The 20,116-nt window shown below is 39.6% G+C and overlaps 2 protein-coding genes across 2 annotated transcripts; both read right to left on the bottom strand.

Moving 5' to 3' along the window:
• Window positions 1–9,426: 9,426 nt before the first annotated feature.
• On the bottom strand, window positions 9,427–10,305 carry nkx3-1 (NK3 homeobox 1). Its single transcript, XM_020594292.1, has 2 exons — window positions 10,119–10,305; window positions 9,427–9,827 (listed from the first exon to the last, which is right to left on the bottom strand). Exons 1-2 carry the CDS (start codon window positions 10,303–10,305, stop codon window positions 9,427–9,429), a joined length of 588 nt encoding a protein of 195 aa, XP_020449948.1.
• A 3,892-nt stretch (window positions 10,306–14,197) lies between these two features.
• On the bottom strand, window positions 14,198–15,778 carry nkx2.7 (NK2 transcription factor related 7). The gene is made up of 2 exons (XM_020594592.1): window positions 15,532–15,778; window positions 14,198–14,757 (listed from the first exon to the last, which is right to left on the bottom strand). The coding sequence occupies exons 1-2, from the start codon at window positions 15,776–15,778 to the stop codon at window positions 14,198–14,200; spliced, it is 807 nt and encodes a 268-aa protein (XP_020450248.1).
• Window positions 15,779–20,116: the final 4,338 nt, after the last annotated feature.

Raw genomic sequence — 20,116 nt, 5'->3', positions numbered from 1 at the left:
TCATGATCAATATAATTTGGCTTTTTTGACAAAAAAAACCTATTAATGTCAAAGTGAAAACCGGTTTCTACAAAGTAATGTCAAATAAAAATATGTAATGTGAAATAAGTGATTGCATAAATATTCACCCCCTTCAAGTCAGTGTTTAGTAGATGCACCTTTGGCTGCAATCACAGCACTGAGACTGTGTCAATAGGCCTCATTCATACTTGCACATCTGGACACTGCAGTTTTACTCCACTGTTCATTGCAAAACTGCTCAAGTTCTACCAGGTTGTATGGGGATCAGGTGTGAACAGCCCTTTTCAAGTCCAGCCACAAATTCTCTATTGGATTGAGGTCTGGGCTGAACTCTGGGGGATGTTCAGTGTCTTGGAAATGTATCTATCCCCTGACTTATACTTTTCAGTAACCTTTTCTCTGAGTTGCTTGGAGTGTTCTTTTGTCTTCATGGTGTAAAGGTAGCCAGGAATACTGATTAAGCAGTGACTGGACCTTCCAGACACAGGTGTCTTTATACTACAGTCACTTGAGATACATTCACTGCACTCTGGTGATCCCTGTTTCAGTAATGGTGAGACTACTAGCACCAATTGGGTGGAACTCTGTTGAATTAGGTCAGTCATTTTAAAGGGGGGTGAATGTTTATGCAATCACTTATTTGTCATTGCCTATTTATTTAATTGACATTACTTTGTAGAAACCTGTTTTCACTTTGACAGAGGTTTTTTTTGTAATTTTTTTGTCAAAAAAGCCAAATTATATTGACTATGATTGATTTATAAAATCAATAAAAGGGTAAAACATCCAAGGAAGTGAATACTTCTTCATAGGCACTGTACGTAGGCCGTAACGGTCCAGTTATTTGCCTTGTTAGAGGGCAGTACTACAATGCTGCTGAATCATGCACAATAATTAAGAGTCTTACCTGTTGTAGAAAGAAAACAGCTTGTTTCTATGTACTGATAAATACAAGTATATATTTTGGTGAGTGCCTGTTTCTTAGAAACTCCATTATGCAGGTACCAAGGTGGAGCAAACACGGGTGTTAAGTTTGATGGTGGCCATATCTCAACCTTCATGTGCTTTTGTGCTGGTGTGATTTGTAACTTTTAGATTTAGGTTTTTTTGTATGCCATATTGACCTTAACCCTAAAACCTGTACATTTTACAATGGCAAGGAAAAATATATGAACTCTTTTTAATGAATTAATTTGTCATAAAATGTGATCTGGTCCTTGTCTTCTGTAAGTCACAAGTACTACACAACTATAGGCAGTAGCTTTGTTGATGTCATTAGCATTGGGGCTCACAATCCCTACACTGGGAATGTTTGGATGATGTATTCAATGTGGACAAGACCAATGCATTAATTTCTTTATTAGTTGTAACAGATTGTATGTTCATTATTGTAACTTAACTGAAAAGTCCATCATGTTTTGAAGAATGTATATATACTGATTTTCCTGCTTTTTCTTGCCCCTGCATAAGTTTGGTGTAGACTTTCTGCAATCTAATATGTACAATCATGACTTTAATTTTAGTTTGAAAGTGACTAATAATATTGGGGGCTGTTAGCCTGAGACAGTAAAAGCCTGATCAACTCAGCTGGTAAGCAGGCGAAGTGATTTATTTTCACTCTTCCCTTTGTAAGTAAGCGTTTCCTGTGTGCTCATTCCTCTCTCCAGCCTATTGTCTATTTTTGATTTAGTAGTCCAGACATTCCTCCAGATATTGCTGTAATCCAGCAAGCAGCCAGCTTGACTTGGTTTTAATGAATTTATTTTCTCTTACTCTGGAAAAGTTCAGAAAGTCTGTCAGATTCCAATCATCACAAACAAATTAATATACCAAAGACATGCAGTGGATTCTATGCATCTTGCTATGTGTGTACTTGCCTGTTGTCGGTTGTCATTTTACCTTTTTTCGCCCCACAGTTTCCAGTCAGAGGTGTGTTAAATTGCCCAGCCATTTGAATCCTTCAGTATCCGAGGCTTGCTTTCTGTATGTGTTTGGAGCTTGGTGTTGTCAGAAAAGTAGTTTCTGCTTCAGGATTTTCATTTGCTCCTGGAAACAAGTTTTTCAACTCAGAATCCTCCTCTGATTTGAAGTTAATCATATGATAAGCAAAGTCAAGTTTACTGCATTACACTTGCAGTGAACAGTGTTTTCCCTCGAAGTGTCGATTCATAATACTGAATCATTATACCCAAATCGTGTTGCTGCCATGGTGTCCCAAGTATGTTGAACTAGTTGAAGTAGTGTTTCTAATATATGCTTACATTTTAAAGGGGATAGGAAAATGATATTTTATGAGGATTTTCATAATATAGATATTTTTATGATATTTACGCACAAATGATTGAAATGGGAGGAAGCTTGGTAGTTTGACCATGCAAATAAATGAGTGTGATAATGCTGCTACACTATTGTAACACTGGAGCTGAATTAAACATGAACCTGAGGAACGCTGTGTTTTGTGTTTTGTTTCAGGATCCTCTGTGTCCTGTCTCAATATTTCAGATGCTGGGGAAGATTTTAGTCTTTCAGCATTAATGCCAAATTTTTTAAAAGTTGACAGGGATCTCAGTTTGATAATACCCCATTTCTATCTGAACAAGAAAATTAGCTTTCCTTGAGGAAATTAACATGAATGGTATAAACTTGACTGTGAACACACTTTAAAGGTAAAATAATCAAAAATGTCTGACTCATCTCAGCAAGAGTTAATGTCAGCATTGAAAATGTGAAGAACTAATAGTTCTAACTAACTAAAAACCACCGCAGGCACAGGCTGCAAGGGTGGTTAAAAAGAAACGAAGATGCAGTTGGTGACCAGTCCCTGGACAAATACAGTACTCTTCCTGAGTATTTGCACTCTGGTTCTACTTTGAAAATGAAAAGTGTTGGATTAGTACTGCCCATTGTGCCCACCAAAATATTATAAATAAATAGATAAGTATAAAGATAAAAAACATACAGCAATGTTACATAAAAAATCAAATAGGAAATTCTTGCCAGCTCTCAGTGGGTCTATTTCTTCAGTAAAAAGGCAGCAGCAGAAGGTTGATAGACTTGTTTGAGAATGAAAATGGATTAGAAAGCAATGGAGAAAAGTGACAGAAAGAGAGAGAAGGCATTAATATGCTGCAAAATGGGACCTGACATTATAGGCGAGGACCTGACATGTTCCTTGTGTTCAGGTGTTGCTTCACATATCCTCTAGGAATACAAGAAGCCTGGCTCAAGGTCAGTACACCTGGAGACATAATCTAGTGTTGAAATGTTTAGCAGCAGCTACTGAAAGTGGGTGCTTGGTGAACTCAATGGAGGAGAAGAAGAAACAAGAGGGGATTTTGTTTGCGAGGGTGAAAAAGAAAACAAGTCATTTTGAACAGGCAAAATAAAGACAGCAGAGATTGGCAAATGAAAGTAGACTTAGCGAATTAGCTCATAGTTCCTGAGGAGATAGTCAGTACTAACCTCAGACTGGACAGTGTATTTTGTCAGTCTTGAAGTTGCCTTGGAGGATGCTGTAGAAACATCTTATGTGAGGAAAAAAATCTGAAATAAACAGTTAGCCATGGAAGTAAAGGAGCATGGCTGGAAAGTTAAAGTCCACCGAGTGGAGGTTGGCTGTGTAGGATTTGTAGTCAAGTCAGCTTTAAGTGGGTGGAGCCTAAAACAAAGTCAAAACTTATCTGACAGTGTAGCAAGGTCCAGTGAGTGGCTCTGCTGTAGAAGTAAGGTGTGTGAATGGGGTAAAAGTAAACTGTGTGGTAACAGACTGAATTATTAAGAGAGCAGATGAAGGGTTGTGTTGGGTGTATGGGTGCAGGCGAAGAGGGGCGTGGTTCTGGGACACACTGTTGATCCTTTTGGTGTTGTTAGCCCAACTCAACAAAACATCAGTTAGTGAGAGGGTGTCCACCTGATGACCCTGTAGACTTGACTCCACTCGTACACCCACACAGAACTTGTGTTGGTGATGTAGTTATTGACTCAATGGGGCTGTTGGTACTTTTCCCTCTTTTGTTAGAAAATCTTGGTAGAGCAATGTTAGTGTTTGGACAACTGAGTGGACCTGGCTCTCACAAATGACTGCTCTTTGCTTGGGTGAGGATAGGATTTGGGGTTGCTTTGTGTTAAGGGTAGGTTAGGTTTGGAAAATGGTGTTTGCTTATTGTGGGGCTCTGAAGATTTATGACAGCATAGCCTGGCACCACTGTCTTTGCAAAATAATGGGTGAACATTTAAGTCATATACTTAGCTTCCATATGAATACTCTCCCATTCTTTGGCACACTTGTCTATTTTTGACTGCCCATTGTGCCCACCAGTATGTGCTAAAAATATTATAGCAATATCATGTTAAAAAAATAAATAGGGAATTGTTAACAGTTTTCAATGGGTCTCTTTCTTTGGTAAAAAGTATTTCACACAGAAACTAAATCTTAAAGTGTGTTATCCAGACTAACTGGTACACACATCAATACAGCACCACACTCAAAAATCTATTTCCCTCATTTGCACTGGGGTGGAGACAGACATCACAAAAACCACTGTCTGAAAACTTAAACTATCTACATAGCTAAATGCTGGTAGTAAGTGAGAAAATGCATTACTCAATGACCAGTTGACTTCACAGTGCTGTTTGGCTGACTGTATAAACACTAATGTATCAAATATCCAGAAGAAATGTTGCTGCTCTGTGCTGTCAGGTAATTGTTGCTTTTGATTTACATTTGATGTTTTAATCTAAGCTTCTATCTATATATGCATTTTAATGTTTTATCTATTTGTGGGCACTGTGTTAATCACTTTGAATTCCATTTGTGTAGAAAACGTGCTATATACTGTAATAAACTTGCCTTGCTTTGAAACCTTTGTGAACCAACCCTTTTAAAATACAGTTTGCATCCTGCAGAAGTTCTACAGTCCAGTAGAGGGTGGTACAGTGTCATGATTGTCACTAACGACAGGTGGCAGACGGTCCTTAAAGGTGGAACTGATGACACACTGTTTCTGTCACTCAATACTCAGATACACAATGATGATTTAATCAGTCCAACACTATTGACTCTATTTTGTTTTTCTCTAATAGTTGAAAACACACCAACTTGAATTTAAAATGAGTTTGGAGGTACCTATTTTGCCAACACAGATGACTCAGTATTTATTACAATAAATAAATAAAATGTTTCTTACACATCAGATGCATCATTCTGCAGGGCAGAACATTTTCTGCCTTTCAATCTACATCTCATTGTTTGCAATTTATAACCTAAAGAAAGTCACTAAAAAATTTTCACCTTGCTTTTGTATGTATATATTGTATCCTGTTAAGTTGTGAACAAAATAACAGAGCGCATACAGTAGGCTACACCATCTTTTCAAACTATACCTCAGAAGTTATCCAAGAACCTGATCAGCTTTAACTCATGGTATTTGATTGACCAGGCTGCTCTTGTTGCTTTCCATAAAAACATGACAATATACAAAAAGATGTGCACATACTTCCTTTCTGCCTGTATTTGCTGACCTTGGATTATTTAGTTTTCCATGTAGTAGAGTCTGAAAGTAAAAGCTGTATTTCAAATACATGCCCTACACATAAGACAGTGTGTAATGAGAGCAAAACCAGACATTTTTTAAGCTAAAATGCAGACAGTGCAGGGTTTATTCTGAACCAACATGCTGTAGGACACGCACACTTGTGCTGTAACAGTGTTGTTCCTGATGTGTTTAGTTTTCTCACTTGTCCATAAGCAGGTTGTTTATCTGAAGCTCACAATGAACAGGCCCTCAGCCCATGTCCTCTATCCTTGTCATACTTTTCTCTAATCACCTTCATCTGCTGTAAACTGTCCCACTACTTTATACTGTTATCCCATAGATACACTGGAAAATTGCTCTTCTCTGACTGCCTGTTCCCTTTCTTTCTGTCTCTTCCTCCCTCATATGCACTAATCACAACCAAACAGTCATTGTTAGCTATCAGATAAGTTGGATGCACAATGTAGTATCTACTGATAGGAGAAGAAAACCAGCTGCTCTATTGGTACCGTAACATGAGGGATTCAGTTACACTCTCCCAGGAAGTTTATGAGTATTCCCATGTAAAAATATCAGGGCCATTTTATACCTCCTTATCAACTCTCAGAAATTTGTCAGACAGTCATGGCATATTGAAGCAGCAACAAAGGAAGTCATTGTGGTAGGGCTTTGGCATTCTCTTCATCTTTTATGAAGATCTTCTTGTTTTTCAAAGTATCACTGGCCACCTCGAAGAGCACAACGATGGCTCCGTGACCGCACCGCTTACTGCCTCGCACAATCAAATCCCTGACAGTGAAGATAAACTCTTGAGAATAGAGACTTAACCATGTATTTCTTGGCATTTGTACCTGCTTCATTTCCATATCCCAGAAAATCTTTAGTCATGCCTTGGCAAAATCTGTGAACCCACAATAAGGAGGAGATAGGGCAGTGATCTTGTAAACTCTACCTCGCTGCTTTTCATCATTTACTTACCTAATCCAGGTGGTGTAGAGACGCTCCCTAAGTCTGAGGAACTAAACAGATGATAGCAAACAAGAGGGTGTATTTTTTTTTAAGTCTTCTGTATTTTTGAGTACTTTGTTACTCTGAGCCTCCGGAAATGCAGGTATTACATTGCAAATACAATAATAGTTCTACTAAGCTTCAGTTTCACCCCTCAGCAAGCTTCTTTATCTGATGAGTGTGTTCATACCTCCTGAGAGACACTGAGAGATCCTGTCAGATTTTCAGTCAAAACAGATGTTATCTTCCCTCTTCATGTCTAATTATGTGTTTACTTCAAGGGCCTGGAGTGAGTGGTGCTGGTACTGATGGTAAGAACTTACTTTAGTTTAGGGAAATCTTAAAGATTCAAGATTCATGTTTGGTTTCATTTTGTCACTTTTTAAATGACAAAATGAAACTTTTTAAAGGTTTGTTGGAATGAGTACTAACACAGGGGATAGGATTCATGGATGCTTTGTGTTAAGGAAAATGGTTTTGCTTATTGTGGGGCTCTGAAGATTTATGATGGCATGGCTTGACACCCCCCTCTTCGGGGCCTAATAATAGGTAAACATCATTTAACTCGTATACTGAGCTTCCATATGAATGTTCTGACATTCTTTGGCACATTTAATTGTGTATTATTGATTGTAAATACAGTATGTCACAGTATGTACAGCTGTCTGTGTGTTTGTAAGCTGGCATTTACAAAGTATTATCACTCACTTTGTATAGATGCTTGTGTATATATAGGATTGTCTGATTTGGGTTCATATAAAACAAGTGAATTGATCCATCCATTCATTATCTATACCACTTATCCTGAATAAGGTTGCAGGGGCTGGAGCAAAAGGCGGGGTATGCCCTGGACAGGTCGCCAGGCTAAGTGAATTAAAGGGAATGCTTAACAGAAATATTATAAAAGTTAAAGGAATTATGCCAAAGACTGGAGAAAATAATGCTCTCAGTAAGAAATATGAGTAATAATCTTTTGACACTCGACTCTTTATAAGACCCATGAGGGCAGCTACTTCACAAAGTCAAGCACCTTACTGGCATGGGCTTTTAAGTCTCCCTCTGTCAATCCCATCAGTCCTTTGCTCACATTTTGGTTGTGTTACAACAAACCTGACCTTCTTACATATGTAAAACCCTAAATCTTGCATGCCATCTTATCAGCACTGATGGGAACTGTGCTGAATCAACCCAGCATTGCCAACCTGCATGAAGCAGGTTACGCTCATTTCTTAGTTCAGTGATACTCTAAGACAATACTTGGCTAATGAAAGACCAGATGACAACATGTACACATACATAAAAAGGCATATAAGGCCTGTAATAGTAGATATTAAATGATAAACACTTTGGAGTAACATACACCTCTGAACCACTTCTCTGTCCAAGTAGTTATGCTTCTACACTGTTGTCTGTGAGGTTTTTCTGAGGTTGACCTCCGTTTGTGCCAACAATGGTGGTTAGCTTAGGAAAAACTATCCATTGAGAGTAGAAACAGAGGCTGTGAAACAAATGCACCGAGTGGAGGAGGTTCTTGCCTATAGCAGGAGCATACAGATGAATGACAAGGCCTTTAAGCAGAGATGTAAGGGGTGTGGTTAGCTGTTGGCTGACAAGGCACAGTGTGATGTATGACTTGCTGAGGAGTGTCCTGCCAGACCTCATTCATGATTTTTCTTTGTTGTTTAAAAAAGATATTTTATTTAACCTTAAAAAAACAGACCATGTATATGCTTCTGATTTTATTATACACAACCCAACTCCATTGAACCTGAAGGTTCAGCTTTGTGGTGAAGGAAGCAAGTGGCCTTACCTGATGAGGGATATACAAGAGGTCATCTGATAACAAGAGGAGACAATGGTCTATATTTAAGACATGGATAATATCAGTTCTGTAAAGGATAACAAAGTCCATCCCATATCTGATACCTGTAGCAGAGCAGCTTAAGGACGTGCCCTGTCTCACATACTGGCACACAGACGCAGCTCATTTTTTCACTGCATCAGTTAAGGTTGTCATTTTTTTTTCTCATGTTCCTTTTGTTCTTTTATTCATATGCTGTTATCTGTAATATCTCTATAAACCTATCTGTTTACAATTGTTTTTATTACTGAGATTTCCCTAAATGTTATAAATGATAAATTGCAGTTTTAGTTTCATACAGTAGCTTTTCTCCCAGTGTCACCACAGGAAAACTGAAGAGCACTTTATCTTCATGTATTCAGGTTAGGCACTCTAAAGGAATCGGGTGTCATTGTTTAGCCCTCATTTACAATATCACCCTCATCTTACCCTAGTCTTACCCTCTTTTGTAGTGCCAGAAAACAATTCTGCACATATACTTTAAATGACTTCAGTAAACACTCACATTTTCAGTATTCAAGTGTTAAACTTACAGTATATGCAGCTAGCTGCTTCATTATTAACTAATTGTTAAGATGTTATGCCAGCATTATCATCTAAAAGTTGCTTCCACTTTCCCTGTGTTTTCCTGTAATAGACCTTTTACCACAAACTGTGCTACATGTCAGAACTGTTAAGGTTTGCTAAAGATTTGCTGAGAATATGCCTGGATATGTGACAATTAAACTGCAGTTCAACTTATACTATATACCCCCACCAGCACCACAAATATTTTAAGCAAACCTTAATGAAAAATAAAACGTATCAACATTAATTTAATAGTGAACAATGCTTCAGCTGGGTGTGTTTTTGAACAGTCATTTTAGATGACATATTGGTAAATGTGGATTCAAAACTGATGTCAAATAGCAGAGAATCAACTTTGATAATGAATAGACCCTAAATATTGGGACTACAAAACATAGGTTATTGTAAATCATAGCTTCGTGCTTAATTTTAGTTTCACCATAATGTTGGGCCCCAGGGGCCACTGTAGTCCCACCAGTAGGGTCTGTGTTGGTAAGCTTTGCAGAAGGAGGTAATTAGTGATGATCGGATCAGACCGTCTCTCAAGCCCAGCTCCTCTGTTTTGTACATGTCCTTACAGAACTCTGATGTCTGCTGCTTTCGTTTGGTCTTATACCTCCGGTTCTGAAACCAGATTTTCACTTGGGTCTCGGTTAGTCTTAAGGTGCTGGCCAGGTGAGCCCTGTCTGAGGCAGACAGGTATTTTTGTTGGTTAAATTTCTTCTCCAGTTCAAGCACTTGGAGGTGTGTAAATGCAGCTCGGGAGCGCTTCTGTTTTCCTGTCGTGGAAAAGCTGCTGGACTCTGCGTTGCTGTGACAGGATGTGTCCAGAGACTCTGTGAGATACAGATTGGAAAAAAAATAGTTAGTATGGTGCAGTGTGCATATCAGGCTGTGAAGTGGTGGTTCCAAAACAAGTTCTTGATAATCATATTCCATGTAACAGGCATTTTCCCCCTTCAAACTATATTTTTATATGACTTTGCTAAAGCTTCTCATGATACAGACCTATAATAGATCTCACAAAGATTCATTTCATCTTCTCATTTATTAGTCTGCAATCAAACAAGATTCATTTTTCTTTATAGCCATCATATTCCTGCTATTTCAAGCCTGCAGAAGCTCACCTATCTGCACTCCAAACCCTGACTCCTGAGGGTAGAGTTGCTCTGACAACTTTGCAGATTCTTCTTTCCACTGTGAACATCTTTCCATCTTCTGCGAGCAACATCTGGCATTAAATCTTGTGCTTTCCTTAAAGGAGAGAATGTCCTCTATGAGGAAGGAAGTCAGAGGTTTGACTGCCTCAGACATTTCCATCCAGTAATCCACAAATCAGAGGTCTATCAGTGGGGCTGCAGCGGGGATGTGGTTGAAGCGGTGTGCCTCCTCACATGCTCACACTGTCTGAATTTATACAAGAGCAAGGGCGGGTTGATCCAGACTGCACTGACAAGAGAAGGAGGCGGGACAAGCAGCTCACTAAGGTAACTTTGTTTTTGCCTCGTCATTTCAATTTAATGAACATTTCTGCAAGCTTTTGTGTGGATCTTGTCATATATGTGTATAGGCTCTTTAATACGAATAGTATATTGTATAACATTAATACACTATATTTTGTTTATTATGGCCTAGCATATGATCTACCTATGCTGCACTGTAGATGTAGGAAGTGAAATATTGTATTTGATGTAAACAAAACATACAGAGGCTGTAAACTACCACTCCACAACAATGGGTTTTAGTATTTAAATGGTATATAGACAAGAATCTAACTGGTTAAATTTATATTCAGCAAAACAGTGTAACCCCATGCAAACACCAAAAGTCCCAAGGTCTTGCAACATGCAACTACAGTTTCAGATTCATTATGTAGTATTAGAGATTGTTAGAAATATGGAGGTGTTCTGGTGAATAATTTTACTGTATATCTTGAGTTTCATGCCTCCACCACCTCAGGGCAGTCGCCCAGTTGTCTGTGGCTACAGAGAGACACTTCTGTCTGCAGTAGGATGGGAGGCAGAGTGGGTGGTCATACCTACCGGACCACTAATGAGTTTAACACATTTAGGCCGGCTCCTGAACTGACACAGTCATTGTAGAATGATTGTTTATTTGTTGTTCTCTGTGGCTCAGTTTTAACCTTTCTCCAGAGACTCAGGCATTTCCCAGCAGCCTCTGTGTTCCACTGGGAGTTCATGCTTCATTTGGAAATGCATGAATGTAGGTATGATAAACATGATCCTCTTCATGCCCTCTAGCCCTGTTGGCTCCTCCAACTGCCCTGCTCCAACCACATACCAAGCAGTCACCAATGCTATATAATATATACTGTATAGTCATCAACTATACTGAGATTGATCTTAAGCATCCATTGCTGTCTTGCTGGCACAGTATGAAGATTATCTCTATGATATGCTTCACCTTGAATTCTTTGTGCCCATTTGTCTGCAAAAGAATGTTGAATTGTAAGTACAGGAAGATTGTATCCTGCTCTAATTCTGCCTCAGAAAAAAAGAGAAAAGAAAAGGTATGTATTCAGTCTAATGACATGGGCATTAGGAAAGACAGCAGTGAGAGTTGGTACCTGTCCAGTGCTGGGTGGAGCTATGACTCTTTCAAGACTCCATTCTGAGGCCATCTTCATGATCAATTCTTTCACACAGACATTTAGCTACACAGTTTTTCATTAGACATGACATAGTAGAACCACTGACCTTAAGGCCTGGAAACACATTTGTCTTCCACAGCAGGTAATATGTGTGTGACAGTGTTTTTGCTGAGTCAGAGCGAGATGTTGCACCATTAGTCTTCTGTTTTCCTGCCTGTTTTGTTTTTGTCTGTGATGTGAGTGAGACTTTGTTGTGACAGCAGGTTTTGTCAGACCAGATTAATCTGGTCAGCAGACATCAACTTAATGTTTGGATAATGTATAATGGCCATGAACTAAAGCATCATGTAGCGGTTCTTTTTGGCTTAGAGTACATTTGATCTAAGATGAATTACACCCTCTTTGTAGGAGTTTCTTGGATATATTTTGGTAATTACTGCACATAAATAACTTTATGACCTGAAAGTGATTTGGTAGTCTTTGACTAGAGGGCGTTTTAAAGCCACGCACAGGGACAACTACACTGTTTACCAAAGATTTAGTTTAAGGTAGTAACTTTATATTCCATCAGTGCTTATCTTTCATGCATTGTTTCATTTTCATTTAGCTCATAAGTACAAAATGTAGCTATCTCTTTTTCTGATTTAGTTGTGACAGAAGAACACTTGTCCTGGGGTTTGTGAATCATCTCAGTGCCAAACATAAACATCAGATTCAGATAAGCCAGCCATTTAAAAAATGTCACTACTGTATGTAGTCAAAGATGAGACATTTACTTTCCTGACACTGATGTAAGGACTTCTGTAAGATGACTTAAAGTCTTTTTAAGTAAACTATAATGGGCTTCACTGATGGCCACATCATCCTCTATTTAAACCAACTGACCCTCATGCAGTGTTAATCATAACAGTGTAATCACACATCTTTATTTTGGGATTTACTTTGATCTATACCTCTCTCTGTCACTCTCTCGGTCTGTTATTTCATATCTTCTCTGAGCCCACCCTGCATGTGTCTGATTAGCACCTCAATATCCCACTCTCTTTGTACATGCCATGTGTGCATATCTGATGAAATTTGACTAAATCCTTAAAATGTGCACCCTAAAATAAAACTACTGCACAAATGCTACATTTTTCCCACTAAGAAAACAGATTTGGCAATGCTTCAGTGAAACGGCAGTGATGGAAACATGCAGGTTATATACGCTTAACCTGTTTTGTTGCCTACTGTACAGGGCTTTCTCCACAGGTTGTAGTTTGCAAACCTATTTAATCAGTAATACAACAAAATACATATAATAAAATAAAATCATATTTAAAACTATGGACTTTTCAGAGGCACTGTTAAAATAACTGCTCTAAAGTCCCCCCCCTCTCTCTCTCTCTCTCTCCCCAGAGAGAGGCATTATCTGATCTCATGAAGTGTCTCTGGTCTCCTCTCTGTCTACAGATTCACCCTTATCTGTGCAGAAATGCTGTCCTCCCAGAGGTGTTCCTTCTCCTCAGGGTCCATTGGTTCTAAAACTGACGCACTGACACTTGTTCTGTTCATTCAGCTATTGTTTGAACATACAAGCCATAGTGAGTTTAGTTGAGCTCTTTAAACCACGTTTGATGTAATAATGTGATTCCTCTGCCTGTCATGTGGAACTGGAAAGTTTTTGCTTCAGTTACCACATGGCGCTGGGCTCCTTTAGTAGTCAGTCAACAGCACGGAATTAAACGGAACTAAGAAATATATCTCTTTTTTTCCCCAGTGTGTGTTAATTCGGTCCTGCCTCGATGAGTGACGGGTCAAACTGGAATAGTTTCCCGTTTGATTGAAGGTTTGAAAAAGTTAAAGAGTCACTCTGTCTGCGGGTTTGTTTACCAAGCAAAGCTTGGGGACAGGACAAGCTCTCCAGCCTTATCAGCGGATTTGTGAATGGGCCAATAATGAGCTCATTTTGATAGAGCAGCGCTGTCAGGTCAGATGTCTCTTCATTCATTAGCTTTCTGACCAATCTCACTGATAAGCTTCCCAGACTCAGCCCCGCGACCAGTTCAACTTTCCAGTCAGGTATGTTGCTTTTAATTGGATCCAACGAGAAGCTTTGCACATTTGAAATGGATCGATCGAGACGCTTGGTGACCTATAAAAGATTTAGTCCTTTCAACCTCTACTTCATCTCCATGCACGATAATAACGGTAACACTAAAGTTACTGTAAATGCCAGAAGAATAAAATAACAAAATAATTGAATCATAGCCCATGGAGCCACATTGTTTAGGCTAAAAACGTTTTTTTGTTTTTTTGGATTACCTGATATAAAATAATGCAGGCGTTTTCGTAACCAACAATAAATTTTATATCTTGATTTTAGAATTGTTATTTATGTTTAATCTATGTAATATATTTCGAAGAAAAACAAAGAATAATAAAGAATCTTCTCTTCAGGACAAAGTGTATTAAGAAATCAGGTGTTTTTTTTTCCATTTTTCTCTGGGTTTTTCAACAAGAATAAAACTGGCAATAGCCGACAATTTGATACAAGACATACAATAAAATGTGAGGGGAATATCTGATAACATTCCACTATATATACCTTTTTAATCACCAGTCTCTTCCACCTTGTAATGACGCCTCAAAGTGTCCGTGGTTGAAGGGCCCCTCGCTACCTGTTAAATCAAGCAGCTGGTTATAGGACATCTGTGCTGCAGTCATGCTGCCGGAAGATGACACACTGTGATAACCGCAGCCATACACACTGCTGTTTCCGTATCCAAACACAGGATTATAATGTCCAAATGTTACATTATAGGGCATTGAATGGGAACCAGCGCTGCACAGCTTCCCGTCCCGCACCAGCACCGGCACCGCCACCCTCCTCGGTGCAGGTGAATAACCCGCCAGCTCCAGAGACTTGTCCTGCCTTTGACGCTTACATTTGTACCTCCGGTTCTGAAACCAGATTTTGACCTGGGTGGAGGTGAGTTTGAGGATGTGGGCCAGGTGTTCTCTCTCCGGGGCGGACAGGTAACGCTGCTGCCTGAAGTGTCTCTCCAGCTCGGACACCTGAGACTGGGAGAAGAGGACCCGGGGCTTCCTGCGCTGCCTGGCTCTGCCTTTTGCGCTTTGGTCGTAATCAGGTGAACTGTGGAGACCGCTGATTTCTGCAACAACGAGAAAAACATAGATAAATAAATAAACATATTGCAACTTAGACTACAAACTTCAAAACTTTCAGACTATTTGGTTTCCAAAAACAATACATTTGAACTATACATATTAAAATGCATGACAATATTATATTAAACTTTATCTTTAAATTTAGCCTACTTTGTAAGAGACCACCGTTATAATTGTTTCCATTGCATAATTTCTGCAGTGTATTTTATAACAGCTATATTTATAAACTATATATTATAATGTATACAGTATTTTGTATAGTTCTGCCACCTATTTGCAAAAATAAAACGAAGTAAAATGTAAGTTCATCTGATCATTTTACACATTTTAAGACATAACCAAATTCAGAACAGATTTTAGGTTATTTGCCACACTTTATCTACTAGTTTGTTGACATTGTATAAAAAGAGCACCTGTAACGGTTGTAAGGGATTACAGTGACTGAATGATTATAACATTAATAATAAGAATAAAGATGATGTTAGTCACAAGGCAGTGCTCCTTCTTATCGTCATATATCTTATGTTATTACGTTCGGGTGTTTGGTGGCAAACGTTTCCCTCATACACTGTGGTTTATTGAAATAAAATTATTGTTAGTAGGTTAATATTTGTGTTTGACAGTAAACACATGTGAAGGAAAGTGAAAATACAGCAGATCGTAGGCTGTATTTCTTTAAGGTCCCGTTCCGTTTCGGGCGGCCTAACCCCCCCCACACACACCACCATTACTGTATAATGGTATATATGTTATCTCACCCTGCTCATTTATCTCCTCTGGTGCTGAGTTGTGGTTCTTAAGCTTCTCCTGCGTCCCAGAGACACATGGTTCTGGTTGGGAATCATTCAAATCCCTGCTCTGGGACGCAGCGTGCACGTGCTGATGATCCATAGGAACAACATGGCGAGTTATCAAGAAATCATTTTCAAAGTCATGGTGGTGCTCCAGCTTCAAAATATCCTTGACAGAAAAAGGCGTCGAGGTCGCTGAACTGGGATGCATCATCCCCAACCTTGGCTGTAAATGGCGTTTGATCCCTTTTACGCACCGTGCTCGAGCTGCTGCTGGTGATGCTGCCGGATGTACCTCTTAACTGACTGATGAGTGAGGGCCTGGGAAGGTTTAAATCATTCAGGGGTCCAGCTAAAGAGCATGGGTAGAGATTTATCTGTCACCCCTCTCCAATACACTGGCCAACACCCAGCCTGCGCACCCAGGCTCTGCAGCTCCGTTTCTTCTCACCTTACAGGAACAACTCTTATCAAAGCCACTCTTTTCTCTGTGTGAGGAGATGTAATTTAGAAGGCCAATTAAAACAGGACAGTAGTTGATGTGAGTGACATTTCTGGACTTCTAACAAAACTACTGGAGCCACAATATTTAGGACGAACTTATGGGTTTTATACTGCAGCTTGGTTTTTAGTAATTCATTGTCAGGAAAGGTTGCGTACTGCTGAAAGTGTTAGTTTTTAAAAAGCCATTTAAAGGCTGCTCTTAAAACGTGGAAAACATTTACACCTTCTTTACCTAATGCCCGTAAATGTTCGTATCAAAAAGTGAACTGTTTGTTGCCGAGAATTTGTTGAAACAAACGCATTAGCATTAAAAAAAACAAGCGAAAGCACTCCATCTTAATTAACACGATTAATTATTTCAGTGTATACCCAAACCAGGCTTCAGTTGAGCTAAGTAAAGCCACTTAAACAGCGCAAGCCCACGGGGGTTGAGTGATCTTTGGTGATGTTGAACAGCTTTACCATCAACATTGTTTTCCAGCCACGTTATTAGTGTTCTCAGGCCACAACAAACAGTAACACTACCCCTGATGTTGTGGAAGTGGAGAGGCCGCGGCGCCAGCCTGCGACGCATGACTGAGACCGAGACGCGCGTCCAAACAGACAAGAACAAGGACAGATACTAGCTGTCCCACTGCAGGACACAGGGAGACATTTGGAGAGCACTTATAGGACTGAGCAGAAGGTGTTTAAAGCTGGGATTGAAATTGTTGACAGCTGCTTTATTTAGAACAATAGTAGTGTTAACTGAATTTCGGTGTAGAGACCTAAGTGACAATAAACTTCCTTATGTCCTTGTGTCCTAATGGCCTTAAATGAAAACATGGTGCCACTTTACAAATTTACAAACCCTATATATGTAGGCTGTTTAACTAATGCCAGACTTATGTTGACTAATGAGCTGCGTGATTCCTGTTTCTTACTGTTGAGAAATTATCAAATTGTCCTGCTAACACACTGCAATTTATATGTGTACTGCCTGCAGCAAATGGTTAGATCAGAAAAATCCGAAAATGTAATGCATGCGCCTCTCCAACAGAATCAACAACACAGACACTAACTAACCACAGAGATGTGAGTAGAGGCATCAAGTTAAACGTGTAAACTTCTGTGTAAATGAACCTTAAACCTGTAGTATACCTGAAACAAAATCGACCCCTCCGCTGTCTTACCAAGCCACTAGATGTCACTGTTTCTAGGGTTAAGCAGTCGATAACTAGTTTTCATGGTTGGTCTGTGGCATCAACCCTTTTGCAGCTTTTGTGTGCATCATAGGGTCTTTATCATTGAGTCAGCATTTTGAAAAAGAGTAAATGTTAACCCAAAATTTTAATTCTCCAGTTAATCAGTTCTATGGTGGATCACGGGAGGGCCTGTGAGCTGCACACCCCTTCTTACTGTGTGCTGAGCACTGTGCCGTCTGTGTATATTAATTCCATATGCATGGTTGTCATATCATGCCTGTTCATGGATAACCATACAGGACTGTGTTTAAGTCCACGTTTGGTACAGCTCTATTAGAAGATAAAATGGAAATCATAAAATGTTTCAGAATGTGGAATCTGTTGCTGACTGCTAAGCCATTCACTCCACAAATACAGTAGTAAAGTTCGCAGACGACACCACCGTAGTGGGTCTCATCTCAGACAATGATGAGACTCACTACAGAGAGGAGATCCAGCACCTGACAAGGTGGTGTTCAGATAACAATCTTGTCCCAAACACCAACAAGACTAAGGAAGTCAATGTGGATTATAGGAGGTCCAGGAAGACAATACATGCTCCTCCTCTCTTACACGGGGAGGTGGTGGAGCAAGTGGATAACATCAAGTTCCTGGGCATCCACATCACATCTGATCTGACCTGGTCTCTGAACACATCTTACCTGGTGAAGAAAGCCCAGCAAAGGCTGTTCTTCCTCAGGAAGCTGAAACGCACTGGTCTCTCATTTCAGCTGTTTGCAAACTTCTACAGAGCAACAGTAGAGAGCATCCTCTGTCTCAGTGCGACAGTGGTACGGGAGCTGCACTGCACAGGACAGAAAGGACTTGACTCGGGTGGTGAGAACAGCTCAGGGCATCGTAGGGAGTCCTCTATCTGTACTCACTATACACTGACCGGATCCAGAGGAGGGTCAGATGGATTGCTGCAGGCCCCACCCACCCAGGCAACATTCTGTTTGTGCCTCTTCCCTCCAGGAAAAGGTACAGGAATATAAAGACTAAAACAAACAGACTGAGACACAGCTTCTTCCCCAGAGCTGTGAATCCAATCACCCCCTAACCCCTAGTTACACACACAACCTCCCCCTTTGGACAGACACAGACAGAACACTGGACCTCAGCAGACAAAGACAGAACACTGGACCGGTGCAGACACACACCCATGCCTCTTCCTAAAGACTGAGATTTGCACTGAGCTGCACCTCATAATGTTACTACACTCTTTTGCTGCTAACATACTACTGACCTGATTAGGTCCCATACATCCCTTTTTATTTGCTCATTGTTTTATATTGACTTATACAATTTTGTGTGTTATGTAAATACAGTAACGTGTCTTTTAAGACAAGAGCTGCCGGAAAAAATTTCGTTGTGCTATGTATAATGACAATAAAGATTCTTGACTCTTGGCTGTTGTTCATCTTTGAATCTCCAAATGTAGACACTTTTTTGTCAAGAGAACATGGACACTTATTTTCTGATTAACAATAAAAACAAAACGACACTGACAGCAGTCAGTACAGCCAGAGTAGTCCTACAAGAGCTGCTGATAGCTATGGTGACTACTGCTGCTCAGTCCGTGGCAGAAACAGAGAACTGCTTTGGCCAAGGTATAACGCAGCAGAATTCAGTCATTAGTTGCATTATTTTAATTATTCTTTAAACATTATTATTAAATGTTTGCAATGTTACATCGCACATTTTCTCAAAAACATAGGAGTGAAAAATGTAAAAAGAATTTATAATTTAATGAATTAGATTTTTTTGGTAGTTTTTTCTATTATAATAAAGTGAAAGGTCTTTTATTCTTATTGCTCAGCATTACTATTTGTTAATGCCTATTCTTGAAATTCACCTATTTTCAATACAAATATAAGTAACAAAGATTAATAGTAGAGTCATGCTCTTTCATGGTGAAATGGAAAGATTTCTGTGGTTTAAAGATGTACTGAAATAGAGTAAAAAGTAACTTGTTTTGCTTAAGCGGTATAGAAGTTGATTTGTGGGTTTAATATGGGACTAATTTTACTGGGGTGTCTTTTTTCATTTGGTAGAGAATTACAAAATTTTGCATCAGTGCTGCTTTGGCTGCTTGTTGCACCTGCTTTCTTAGTAAAATGCCAGCTTTGTCTTAAACAATAGTTAACAGAACCTTAAAACTTAACGCAGTGCTTAAGATTTCAACAGTGGTATTCTGCAAAACAATCCCACTGCTTAATGACAACCCAAGAAACCTGAACTTCAAAGGCAGACGGGAAAAACTCTGAAGCAAGCAGTGAATTGTTTGACAGCTCAGGGATTTCAGGGTGTCCAGTTTGATGGGTAAATTGCTTAATCACTGCAGCAGTGTGCTCTGAAGGCTTGGAGCAATGCTCTCTCTGAGTTTTTGTGACTCCTTTTGCTTAAAAGAAAGGTTTTCCTATTGATTCCATCACATGTCCCCTCACTGTAACATAAGAAGCTAGTTAAGTACAGTTTCCACAAAATACCTGTAATTCATCATACAGCAAAATAGGAGGCTGATAGCAGCTGAAAGCTGAGACCGAGATGTCTCACACTGAGTGAAACTGAACCCAGCCTTCCTGTGGCCAATATACAATTAAAGAAACTCATCAAAATGAGTCTGTGGTCTGTAGCACAGGAGCACCACAGGGGACCGTGCCCACCCCTGTCCTGTTCACCCTATACACCTCATGCATCAGGGGAAACAGCAGGGGGAGTATAGAGGTCTCATTGATGACTGTGGGCAGTGGTGTAAGTCAAACCACCCCCAACTAAATGCATCCAAAATCAAAGAGTTTATCACTGACTTTCAAAAGCCAAAA

This window comes from Monopterus albus, unplaced genomic scaffold (assembly GCF_001952655.1).
Source record: "Monopterus albus unplaced genomic scaffold, M_albus_1.0 scaffold23.1, whole genome shotgun sequence".
Classification (NCBI taxonomy): domain Eukaryota; kingdom Metazoa; phylum Chordata; class Actinopteri; order Synbranchiformes; family Synbranchidae; genus Monopterus; species Monopterus albus.
Note: the sequence above shows the minus strand (reverse complement) of the source record. Positions and strands in the feature narration are given on the sequence as shown.

Excerpts from the sequence above, each read along its gene's own strand:
- nkx2.7 (XM_020594592.1), bottom strand. The coding sequence starts at position 15,778 with ATGATGCATCCCAGTTCAGCGACCTCGACGCCTTTTTCTGTCAAGGAT. Across the intron at positions 14,758-15,531 it reads AGAGGAGATAAATGAGCAGG|AAATCAGCGGTCTCCACAGT; the intron begins GTGAGATAACAT and ends TCGTTGTTGCAG.
- nkx3-1 (XM_020594292.1), bottom strand. The coding sequence starts at position 10,305 with ATGTCTGAGGCAGTCAAACCTCTGACTTCCTTCCTCATAGAGGACATT. Across the intron at positions 9,828-10,118 it reads AGGGTTTGGAGTGCAGATAG|AGTCTCTGGACACATCCTGT; the intron begins GTGAGCTTCTGC and ends TGTATCTCACAG.